Raw genomic sequence first — 11,225 nt, 5'->3', positions numbered from 1 at the left:
GAGTCCTTTTAGCTGGAGGACCGCGCGTCCGCAGTCCTCCTCCCGGCTCTGGGTGCCTCTGCCGGGCATCCTATGCGCTCCCGCACGCCCTGTCGCTGTCAGCGAGCCTGTGCCCCCCACCCAGGCTCAGGAGCGCTCCCCGGTCACCTCGGCCGCGTTCGCGTCCCTTCCTCCCGCGGTCGGGATTGCAGCAAAACCGGGCAGCGCGAGGGCCAAAAAGTGGAAAGGAGAGCGCCTTTCCGCATCGCGCAGCCAGCTGGCCAACTCCTCCTCCCCCGTCCAGACCCTCGCAATCCCAACTGCAACTTTTCCCCTTCGTCTCCGTTCCCCAGGGCTGCGCCTAGCGGGCGCCGGGCCGCGAGGCGTGGAGCGGGCGCGCGGCTGCGGGTGGCGGTGCGGACGCGAGCCGGCGAGTGGGTGGGTGGGTGGGTGGGGAGGGAGGAGGGGAGAGGACGGGCGGGGAGAGGGAGGGAGGGGGAGATTCCGCTCTCCTGCCGCTCCCAGCCCGGGCGGGGGGCGGGGGAGGAGGCCGCGAGTGGGGAGGGGAGGAGGGAGGGGAGAGGGAGGGAGGGCGCCGAGGAAGACGCTCCGAGAACCCGTGCGTTTCGTCGGCTCGGAGCACTTGCACATTTCTGCAGGCGCGGCGAACCCTCCGCGGCGGCTGCGGCAGCTCCGCGCACCCTCCTCCTTCCCTTCCCCTTCCCCGGCTCCGGGCGCTGTGTGTGTGCGTGTGTGAGTGTGTGTATCTTGCAGGTGTGTCCGTTTTAATTCTGCCCAGTAGGTGGGACTTGGTGACTTTAGCACCATTTTTTCCCCGTTTCCTTTTTTTCTTTTTTGCCTCCCCACCGTCTGTTGCAACCCTGCAAAGTCTCGGAGTCGGCGAGCGCGGCTCGCTTCCCCGAGCCCCCGGACCCGGAGAGCCGCGAGCGCCCAGCCGGCCACCATGCCAGGCAGACCGAGCCACTAGGCGCTCCCCGCGGCTCCCACCCGGCGGCGGCAGCGGCAGCGGCAGCGGCAGCGGCGCGATGGTTTCAGACGCTGAAGGATTTTGCATCTGATCGCACGGCGTTTCAAAGGCAGAGGCCCCCTCCCCCTCCCCCTCCCTCGCTGTCTTTGTTTCCTACCCCCCCACCCAGCTCTCCCCACTGCCCCCACCCCAACCCCCTCTCCTCTCCTCCTCCTCTCTTTTAGAAGCAGCGATCGGAGATGGATGTCTCTCTCTGCCCAGCCAAGTGTAGTTTCTGGCGGATTTTCTTGCTGGGCAGCGTCTGGCTGGACTATGTGGGCTCCGTGCTGGCGTGCCCTGCGAATTGTGTCTGCAGCAAGACGGAGATCAATTGCCGGCGGCCGGACGATGGGAACCTCTTCCCCCTTCTGGAAGGGCAGGACTCGGGGAACAGCACTGGGAACGCCAGCATCAACATCACGGACATCTCAAGGAACATCACTTCCATGTAAGTCAGGCGCCGCTCCCGGCCGCCTCCACTGCCCGCCCCGCGGCTCCCTCTCGCTCTCCAGCTCCGCCGCCCAGGGCTGGGGCCGCCCTGCGCTCGCCGCCCTCCGCGCGCTTCAGGCTCGCTCTGGCTCGGAGATGCTCCGGGCTGCGTACGCAGGTGGCTGGCCCTGTCCAGGCTGGTCCGCGGTCGTGTGCGCCTCTCCGGGAGCAGACCCCCGCCAGGGAGGATGGGGGGGGGCAGCCCGCCCCCGCTCCCACCCGCTGCGGCTGGTTTCCAGGGTGCCAATCGGGTTCTTTCCCCCACTAAATAGCAACAGTTTGGCCACGCTCAAGTAGAATAAAGTAGAGGAGGTTCGAGTCCCTGGCAGCGGTAGCGGTGGTGGTGGAGGCAGGGACAGCGGCGCTGAGCCTGAAGGGAAGGTGACAGGGACGGCCGGCCATCCGGCCAAGAGGTTTAACTGTTTCCTTTTGGAAAGAGCACAGCACGCTGACAAGTAAACAAGTTGAGAGCTGGCTGCTGTGTGTGTGTGTGTGTGTGTGTGTGTGTGTGTGTGTGTGTGGTGGGGGGAGTGGGGGGAGACTTTGGACACGGCCAGGCCGGCATGGACGCCCACCCTTGCCTGCCTTCTGCCTGCCCTCCCCAACCCCATTTTCGGCATTTCCCAGACCCCTCCCCTCTTTCCCCTCCTCTGCATCTGGGCGCCCACAGATCGCCCCTGTTGGCGTGGAGAACAGCTCAGGACTGAGAGTCAGGATGGTGAAGGGAAGGGAGGGATTGCCTGTTTCGCAGCCGGGGTTCTGATATGATCGTGCAGATCTGTTTATTTGGAACATTGAACTCTGACCTGTGTTTGTGTGGTTCTTCCCCATAAGTGAGACCTGTGGTGGCCTGTTCTTTTCTGGTTATTTTTCCTTGGCAGGGAAGCGGCCGGAAGTCTGGGCAGGGAGAAAGAACTTGGGGTTCAGGGAGCCTGCCCATCTTTTCTTCCCCTGACCTCGGCCAGGTGACCCCCTCCCTTCTTGCCACCAGACAAGGATGGGGATGGTTCAGGATGGAGCTCTGCCTGTCTCCTCCCAAGGTCCCACCCCTTGGGGACTGGTGAAGTGGGTGGGATGCTGGGAACGGTTCGCACTGGAGTCTGAGAAAGCATTTGGGGGACTGGGTGCAGGGGGGGGGGCACTAATCTGCCTTTGGCGCTGCTCTCCCTGGCGCCAGCCCTCCCTGTGCCTGAGCCCCAGCGTGATGGGGCTGCGAAGCCAGGAGGAATTGCAGTCCTCTCTCTCCCAAGCCCGCCGGCCCTCTCCCTCTCGGCTAATGGAGTCTCTGCTAGCGTTCTCACAGCCAACAATTCGAGGGGAGTGTTCAGCCCAGGAGACAAGCCTGACCCATATCTTGGCGGAGCCATTCAGCCCCTCACCACCGTCAGTGCCCGGGCTGGCAGGAGAGGACATGATAAACAGCAAGGGTGGGGGAGGGCAGGAAAAGCAGACGGGACCAAACTCTGCCTCTCCCACCCTGCAGGCCAGGGCATTCCAGCATGCCAGGGATGCAGGAGGGTCTGAGCGAGATGGTTGGAAACTCCGAGTCGGGCGTGCACGCTCAGGGTTGTATGTGTGTGGAGGTGGGGAGCTCAGGAACGGGTCCCAGGGCTCAGGGGCTGAACCTAGGGATTTCCAGGAGGTTGTGGGGGCCAAGAGGCCCCAGGTGCCCAGGGGGTCTCTGGGAGCCCGGAGCTCATCCGGCTTGTTCTCTGCTCCGCGGCCGGCCCGTGTGTATCTGTGGGAAGTCAGTGGGCGGCAGGGGCGGCCACCATCGCGTAGGCTCCTTATAGCCACATAGAGCTGTCGCTCCTCTGAGAATGGGGCTTGGGGACGCAGTTTGGCAGGAAGAGTTCGTGTGGTCTTTCTAGGCAGAGGGTCCGAGATGGGGATGCTGGGAAGGTTGGTGATGGGCAGCCACAGGAGGACCCCAGAGGGCATCGGGGGGGCCGGGAGCGGGAGTGGATTGGAAGCCCCTCTGTGTGTTTGCCCATCCTTGTTTCAGGGCTGGGACTCTGCCACTAAGTCAGGACTCCTTTCCCCAAACCCACCGACACCTCAGAGCCTGGGAACTGGATTCTCATAGGCGCTCCGAGAGTGGCGGGTGGGGGAAGGTCAGAGGTCGTGGGTCGGAGGCCCCTTCCTCACCCCTCTCCTCCCCAGTGCCCTGTTATGTCTGTGGCTGGTATTGACTGAAGTCGGGAAGGGCCCTGCCTCAGGCCCAGAGGCGGGACGGAGAGGGAGGGGAGCTTGCAGACCCTGGAACAGCTGTCACCATCCCTGCTCCAGCCCCGGGAGTGAGGCTCAGGGCGGCCAGGTAACTTTCCCAGGCACACAGCCCCGGGGGTGCTAGGCCCTGAAGCCGGCACCCCACTTGTGGAGCTGCCCTGGGAAGCAGCCGGAGGAGGGGATTAGGGCAGAGAGAGCCCTCTGGGCAGGGAAGGGGCCTCGCTGGAGAGGAGCCTGGTGCTGCCAGAGGTGAAGAGCCAGGGGTCTCCCAGCCGTGTCACCAGGGGGTGCCCTCCAGGCTTCACCCTCCTGGTCTTGGGGCTATGGTCCCTCCTCTCGGGTGGTGTGTGCTGTGGCTCCTGTGTACCCATTGGAGGCTCCTCTGGTGGGCAGGCCCCCCCCCATGAGTATCAGAAGGAAATCAGCTGCCAGGCATCAGGGCAGAGTGTGGGTCACACCTCCGCCCCTCCCAGAGCCCATTGGCTCCAGCGCCCCCCTTCTGGCCTCTCTGTGTGGAGGAGGCCGGTCCCTGTGCCAGGGCAGCTGACACACGGTGACCTTACCTAGAAGGGTCCCCGCGCAGCCGCGCCCAGCCAGGTCCCGACATCACAGAGGCAGGAGGGTGGTGGCCGGGAGGTGGCTGTCTGGGCCCTGTCTTGGGCCAGGCCGGCTCGGGGCTGGGTGGGAATGGCGCATCCTTAGGCCGCTGGAAGGGAGAGCGGGGAGAAGATGGCACCGCGGGGCTGGTGTTCTTGGGGTTGGCTTCCGGGCTCGTGGAGAGCATGGGCTCTTGGCTGGTGTTGGTGGTCACCCGCTGGGTCTCCCCGCTGCCCCCCAGTGTCCCTGGTGTTGGCTGCTCCCCTGGTTGGGTGGAGGGTCCTTCGGAGCACTGGCTCCTTGCCCCTCAGCCTCTCCAGGGATCTAGGGCACAGCCAGCCTTGACGGTTCCCACTGAGAGCTGGGGCGCAGACAGGGGAGTGGGCCAGGCCCCAAAGGCATTGTGGGGCCTTAGTCAGGAGCCCCGGATTGGGGCAGGCCTGAGGGAGGGAGGCTGAGGTGGGAGGGGCCTTTGAGGAGAGCTTTGGGAGGGGGAGGGGATAGCGCCCAGGGAGAGAGGGCCTTCAGGATGGCAGTTGGGGAGCTTGGGCTCCTGAGGCCCTGGGGTGTTGCCTGGAGGCCCGATTGGGGTGGGCCCCAGGCCTGCCTTGGAGGGGTCTCCCTGGAGCCAGAGTCTTTGCCCCTGAAAGCCAAGGTCAGTCTCCTGAGGGCCCAGGGCTCAGCCCAGCAGCAGGAGGGGCCTGAGCACGTGACAGCCTGAGGCAGAACCACCCAGCCTGACCCCCGGAGTCCGGGAGGCGCTCAGGGCCCTGCAAGGCGCCTGCTGCCCTCCCGCCTGGCCTGAGTGGCTGTGAAGGAGGGAGGGGCCTCATGCTGTCCCCGGGCACACTCTCCCGCTGCCCTCCTGCCCCTGTCGCTGTCGTCTTCTGTCTGACGGTGGGGATGGACCGGCCCCACCCCGCTGGCTCGGGGAGGGGGGGAGGGCGGGGAGGTGGCCCTCCCGGCGATGGCACTCTGCCAGTGCTGTGGCATCTCCGGCTGCCTGCCCCCAGCTCCAGTGCTCCGTTGAATGGTTGTTCCGGGACCCCTCGGGCCTCCAGTGGACGGTGGCAGAGTAGGATTCGGGAAAGGGGTGGGACCCAGCACCCCTGGCTCCGCTCACGTCGCCTGTGTGAGCCACAGTAGTAGACGGTAGTAGTCCTTCTGAGCCTGTAAGTTCAACGATGGGTTGAGGCCACAGGGCAGTGTCCCTTCCATCGGGGACAGAGGCCCTCCCAGGGCCCGCGGGATGTCCCCAGGACTCGGCAAGGCCACCCCTTCAGGATGGTGCTGACCCCTCGGACGCCAGGCGGAGGGCAGAGGGCACCCCCATGGCCATGTCCCCCTTCCTGCCTCTAGGGAATCAGGGCACACACCGTGGAGTCAGCGGCCCAGACCAAATGCTGCGCGCAGCGCGTGCGCCAGGCCCGCAGCCTCTCGGCAGAGGCCGGACCCCGGCTTCCCGGCTCCCCATTCACCCTGAGCTCAGGGCTGGGTGTCTGCAGAGCCTCAGCCAGTTGCTGGGCGTGAGAAGAAAATGCCAGAACTTCTATTTCACCTCATCCCTGCCTAGAAGAGGGGATGTTCAATACGTAACGCGTGGACTGCAGATGTACACGCACATGATTTAATGAATACGAGTGCTTTGGGGTTGCGAGATGAATGTTTCATTGCTGAGGAATACGTAATCAGGAGCTCGGTGCCGCGGTGTGCTGGGAAGGTCTGAGCTCGAGAGGGCGGTGGGTGGCGATGGGAGAGGCCAGCGGAGGCCCGGGCTCCCCCTGGCTCTGTTTCCAGGAAGGTTCATCAGTTGGGAGGGGGAGCAGGTGACGTGAGGAGGCTCAGGCTGGGTGGCAGAGCGGATCTCTGCGCCCAGTCAGGGTTCCCAAAGCCCCCTTGTCCCGAGGGCCAGGCCAGTTCTCACAGCCCGTCTGTCCCTCTGCTCAGCATCCTGCTTGGGCCCCTGCGGAGCAGATTCGTCATCCCCATGCCCACCCAGCGTTCGTTCCCACCTGCTTCCCCGCTTACGGTCCTTGAGATGACTTTTGCGACAGCTGCTGGAGGTATGTCGGCAGGCTTATCGGTCCCACTTTCCTGATTACCAAACAGAACCAAGACCGGAATTTGAGTTGCGTGGCCACAGACGGAAAGATCTAGAAGGGTTCGGGGCTTCTCCTCTCTTAGGGCTTCTCTGGTTCTGTCCACTCCACCCTCTCTCTGGCCAGGACACCCTGCTGCTCGTGCGGAAGGGGGATGCTGTCACCCACGGGTCCTTTTCTCCCGAGGGCAGCGTCCTGGGAAGAGCCCGCTGCGAGGGCTTGTGGGACGGCTAGCGTCTGGCTGTTGGGTCTCAGCGTGGCCGGGGTGGAGGTGGTGGCCAGCGAGCCATCAGTGCAGGTCATGGGCCGCCCCCTGAGCCTTCCCCACCTCCACCCTGGTTCCCATGAATAGCAGGGTCCGGGCTGGTGGTGGCCCCTCTTCCGTGGATTGGTCAGCAAGCGCGAGGGCTCTGGGGGGGCCGGGGTGGCAGGTCGGCGCCCAGTGGAGCCCCGAGAAGCCCCACAATGCCTACCCCAAACAGGGGGCTCGCCAGGATGCAGAGCTGGAGGGATTCTGCAGTTCCGCCTCCCTCCTGCTACCTATGGGGGCCCCACGAGAGGCCCAGAGAGGGGCAGGGCTTTTCTGCCCCCGCCCCCCCCCCGCACCCCCTCTCCCGAGCTAGAAGACCTCCTTTCCCAGGGCTGGGCGCTGCCCTCTCCTACTCTGCTCTGGTGCCCGTTCTGGGCTCTCTGTCAACGCCAGAGCCTCGCCCACGACCGTGTCTCCCTCTGGGACGATGTTTCCAAATCCAGGGTCCCCAGAGGCAGCAACTATGCGCGGCTGGCAGCCCACGCCAATTAGAAATCCACTCGGCGAGGGCCCCTGCGGAGCTCTGCTCACATGCAGGGCTGGAGTCTGCGGGCTGAGCGGGCTGGGCGCCCGTCCTCTCTCTCTAGCCTCCCCTCTGCTCCCCACCCCCACTCTGTCCCCACCTGGGTTGTCCCGTCCAAAGTTTCCTGGGGTCTGGGTGGTGGGAGACTCAGGATTCCTTCCCCAGACAGACAGACAGACAGACATCGGTTTCCCCGGCAGCTCCTCCCGAGCTTTAGACACATCCCTTCCTCCTCTGGACCCAGGTCCTGATCTGTAAGGTGAGGGTAGGAACACCCACCTCCCAGCAGTGCCCTGAAGGTCAGGGCCCTGTGTCATGCCGCGAAGGGGAAGCCGTCAGCGCACGATGGCTAGTAATGACCAGCCTCTGTGAGCACTTGCTCTGTTCCAGACACCGTTCCAGGCACTTCAGTGGTCATGCCTCGTTATGGCGTCCCACCAACCCTATGAGAGAAGTACTGTTATTAGCCCCATTTTACAGACAGGGACACCGAGTCCAGAGATGGAGTTGGCCTTATTTCATGCAGCCAGTGAATGGCAGAGCAGTCTGACGCTTAATGTGCAGCTGTATTGCCTCGTGCATAGTCATGCGGAGTGGTATACACACATGCACACACATTCACAAATACACGAGCGCCATGCTGTCTTAGTAAATCAAAAGGGTGTGCACGAAGGTCCGGGAGGCTGATGACATTCAGTTCCCTAGGTGAGAACTGCCCTGGCTGGGGGTGGAGGGGAAGGCAGATGCGATAATGATGGGATGGTGTTGGCCAAGCCGTGCTGGCCAGCAGTCACAGCCGGGCTCCCGGCCGTGGGGGAGGCTCTGGGCTCGCCTCCTGGCCTGTTCCCGACAGTTGCCTCCCCCAAGGCCTTGTCTCGGCCAAGCCTCTTCCCAGGCCTCCGTGACCAACCGTGGCATCCTGGCCTCGGAGGGCAGGGCAGGCCCACAGGGGCCCAGGTGCCAGGGGAGGCTGGCAGGGATGCAGGAGGCTGGCGCTGGGTCCCGACCAGCTCCACTCAGGCCGAGGCGCAGTCAGCATCATGGTGTCCCTGACTGCCCATGGCAGGGAGAGGCGGACAGGAGAGCAGAGGGCTGGGTGCTTCTCCAGGGAGAGTTTGGGGTTCTGGGGCTGCCTCTGGGTGCAGAGCAGGAGGGGTGTGTGAAGTGCCGAAGGACCAATTATAATACTCCAGGCCCTTTTCTTGCCTCCTCCACTGAGCAGCTTTTCCTCCCCTCGGCCCCATCTCTCCACCCCTCCACCCCTCGCTCATGGAGGCTGCCAGCTCTCATCAGAGGAGTGAGCTGTCCCCGTGGAGAGAGCGCGAGGACCCAGCAAACAGCGCAGGCATTTGTGGGATCACCCTGTTTGGATGCTGCTTGGCTGGATGAGTGGGCTAACCATATCATAGAACCTCCCTGGCCTCAGTTTCCCCTTCTGGGGGTGGGGTCTGTCTGGCCCACAGGGTCGCTGTCAGATCAGTGTGGGGACATGCGCCCGGGCTCGCTATTTATGTCCATTTCTAGATGTCTGGGAGTGTTTCTGAGGTAGGACGGAAATCAAGACATGGAAGTATAAATCATCAGATTTGGAAAGGGGCTCAGAAATAATTGGAGCCAAACCCAGTTTTACGGAGGGGAGACCCGAGGCCCAGGAGGGGTGGAGGGAGTTCCTGGCAGGAGGCAAACCCGCACCCGGGGCCTGGCTCCCCAGGGGGCGTGGGTCTCCCGCCCCTGCCCTCGCCTCTGCTCCAACCCTGAGGGATTTGGGTTCTCCCCAGGCGAGGCGGGGAAGGAGCGCTCAGCCTCCTGCTAAGAGTGAGACAGAGGAGAGCCATCCGACTGGCAATGCTAACCCGCTGCCTCCACCGCACACCGTGCTGTGCGCACGCACAAGTGCGGCTCTTCTGTTGGGTGCACATCACCTCTGAGGTCTTATACACAAGCCCTAAGCCTTGGCTTCTTGCCTGCCAAGACGGTCCAGACCCCTGGCGGCCACCAGAGGGCAGCGCTGCGCATGAGAGCGGCTGGCTTCCCGGCTGGAGCTGGGGTGTCACACCAGCCTGGTGAGGTGTGTGCAGGTGGCCCGGCTTTCAGAGCCTCTGCTGGGCCCAGCTGAGCGGAGGGTGAGCTCTCCCCGGCGGGCCCGGCCTCAGCATCTGCAGCCCAGGGTGTGAGCCTCCTAGGCGGCGGCTGGGTGCCCCGGGGTGGACGGAAGCAGCCTGGGTGCTCTCTTCCCACCTCCTGTCTGGCAGCGCGGGAGGGATCAGGATGTGGCCGTGGGGCAATGGAGTTGGATGACTGGGGCACAGTCCCCGCCCAGGAGGGCCGGTCACCCGCTGGGGGCACAGAGACGTTGGCCGATGGTTGCACTATGGGGTCAGTGTCCTGGGAGAAGCGGGCTTTACAAACGGCCGCAGGCCATGTTGATATCCTGGCCCCGGGGTGGGGGCGTCTCTCACCTCTCCTGTCCCCTGTCCCCCATGCCAAGCGTGGGGATGGCTAGGTACCGAGTGGCTGTTCGGTAAACACCAGGTCCTGGCATTTCCCAGACCTGAGAGTGGGGTGCTGTCCTAACCTCCCCAGACCCCGCCTCTGCTCCCAGAGATGCCTCTGACGTGACGGGCATGGCAGTGCCTGCAAGCCAGCTCGCAGCCCGGCCTGGCCGTTTACTCGTGCCTGCTTCCTCCTGCGAGTACTTGCGGCTCTTTCCCGCCTTCCAGGTGTTGACGTGGTCCGTGCCCTAGTGGTTCTCGAAGGAGCCTCTTCCACTAGCGCTGTCATCAGCCTCGGGGCCGGACCTGCTGCCTCTGTGGTGGCGTTGAGCTTAGAGGGCGGGGCCCTCAATTCTGCCCTGAGGGTGACCATGGCTGCTGACCCCGGGCTGCGGGCGTGACCCTGTTGGCTGTGGTCAGTCTTTCCCCACCCACCTATTTCCGATGCTTTTTTGAGGGCAGTGACAGGCACCCTAACTGCAGGGACGCAGCTGACATTCCCCTCCTGCTGAGCCAGAGGTCATTTGCATGGATGACCTTGCCTGTTGGCGGCAACTGCTACAAAGAACTGTCCTTCTTATGCGCTGGGACCCTGCACCGGCTGCTTTTCTTGTCCCCCAGCTTCCTCATCTGAAAAATGGAGAAATAATAACACAGGCTTATGTAAGGTTTTGATGAGAACGCACACGCTCAGTGTCGTGGTAATAATAGTGGTTTCTTTGGCCAAACAGCCTTCGGTTTAAATCCTGGCTCCGCCCCTGTGTGAGTTTAGGCAAGTTACGTCGCTTCTCTGAGCCTCCGTTTCCTCATCTGAATAGTCAGGCGGGCTGTGTCCAACCTCCCAGAGTGCTTGTGAGAGTTCAGTGAGGCTGTGGGAGGTGCCTGGCATGTGTGGGTGCTCGGAGGCCAGAGTGGCAAGGGCCATTTCGGGCGTCTCTCAGAGGCGATGGGCAGTGACATTTCTGGGTCCTTGAAGAATGGATTAGGGGCAGTTATGCCAAGAGAGCTGGCACCTGAGCCAGAGCTGAGGGGATCAACAGAAGGACCAAGAGGGTGTGTATTTGAAAGAGGCGGCAAAGCAGAGACACGCGTCAGCTGAAAGAACAGGGCGATAGTTATGGCTCCACTGAGAGACCCAGCTGGGGTACCAGGCGGGAGTGTCCCAGGCAGAGCCCGCCTGCTGCCCACCTTCCCCACTCTCCAGCCCCGGCGTTTGGATGCCAGGCATTTCGGTCCAGGATAACTCGGTAGCACCCGCCCCTGACAGACGTTGTCCATGTGGTTCTGCTGCTGTTGTCACCCCGGTCACCAGCACTGGCTGACTCCCTTCTGGCTGCTGTCACTGACCACGCCTCTCAGCTACAGATGGGGCTGCAGGGCCAGCCCTGGGACAGAGTCTAGGAATCCAATGGGAAGCCCTCACCTCTAAGTCTCATCCATCCACCCCTAAGCCTCCCACGCCCATTCATTGCAGTTCAGT

General features: G+C 63.5%; 1 protein-coding gene across 1 annotated transcript in view; it reads left to right on the top strand.

Moving 5' to 3' along the window:
• Nucleotides 1-854: 854 nt before the first annotated feature.
• Nucleotides 855-11,225, top strand: part of NTRK3 (neurotrophic receptor tyrosine kinase 3) — a 223,917-nt gene continuing 213,546 nt past the window's right edge. The window contains exons 1-2 of the mRNA XM_054713393.1: nucleotides 855-1,076; nucleotides 1,192-1,454. Coding sequence (XP_054569368.1) covers nucleotides 1,207-1,454 — 248 coding nt within the window. The 5' untranslated portion in view covers nucleotides 855-1,076; nucleotides 1,192-1,206. The remainder of the gene's footprint in view (nucleotides 1,077-1,191; nucleotides 1,455-11,225) is intronic.

The sequence above is a fragment of the Eptesicus fuscus genome, chromosome 25 (genome assembly GCF_027574615.1).
Source record: "Eptesicus fuscus isolate TK198812 chromosome 25, DD_ASM_mEF_20220401, whole genome shotgun sequence".
NCBI lineage: Eukaryota > Metazoa > Chordata > Mammalia > Chiroptera > Vespertilionidae > Eptesicus > Eptesicus fuscus.
The sequence above is the reverse complement of the archived record's forward strand: the minus strand, read 5'-3'. Positions and strand labels throughout refer to the sequence as shown.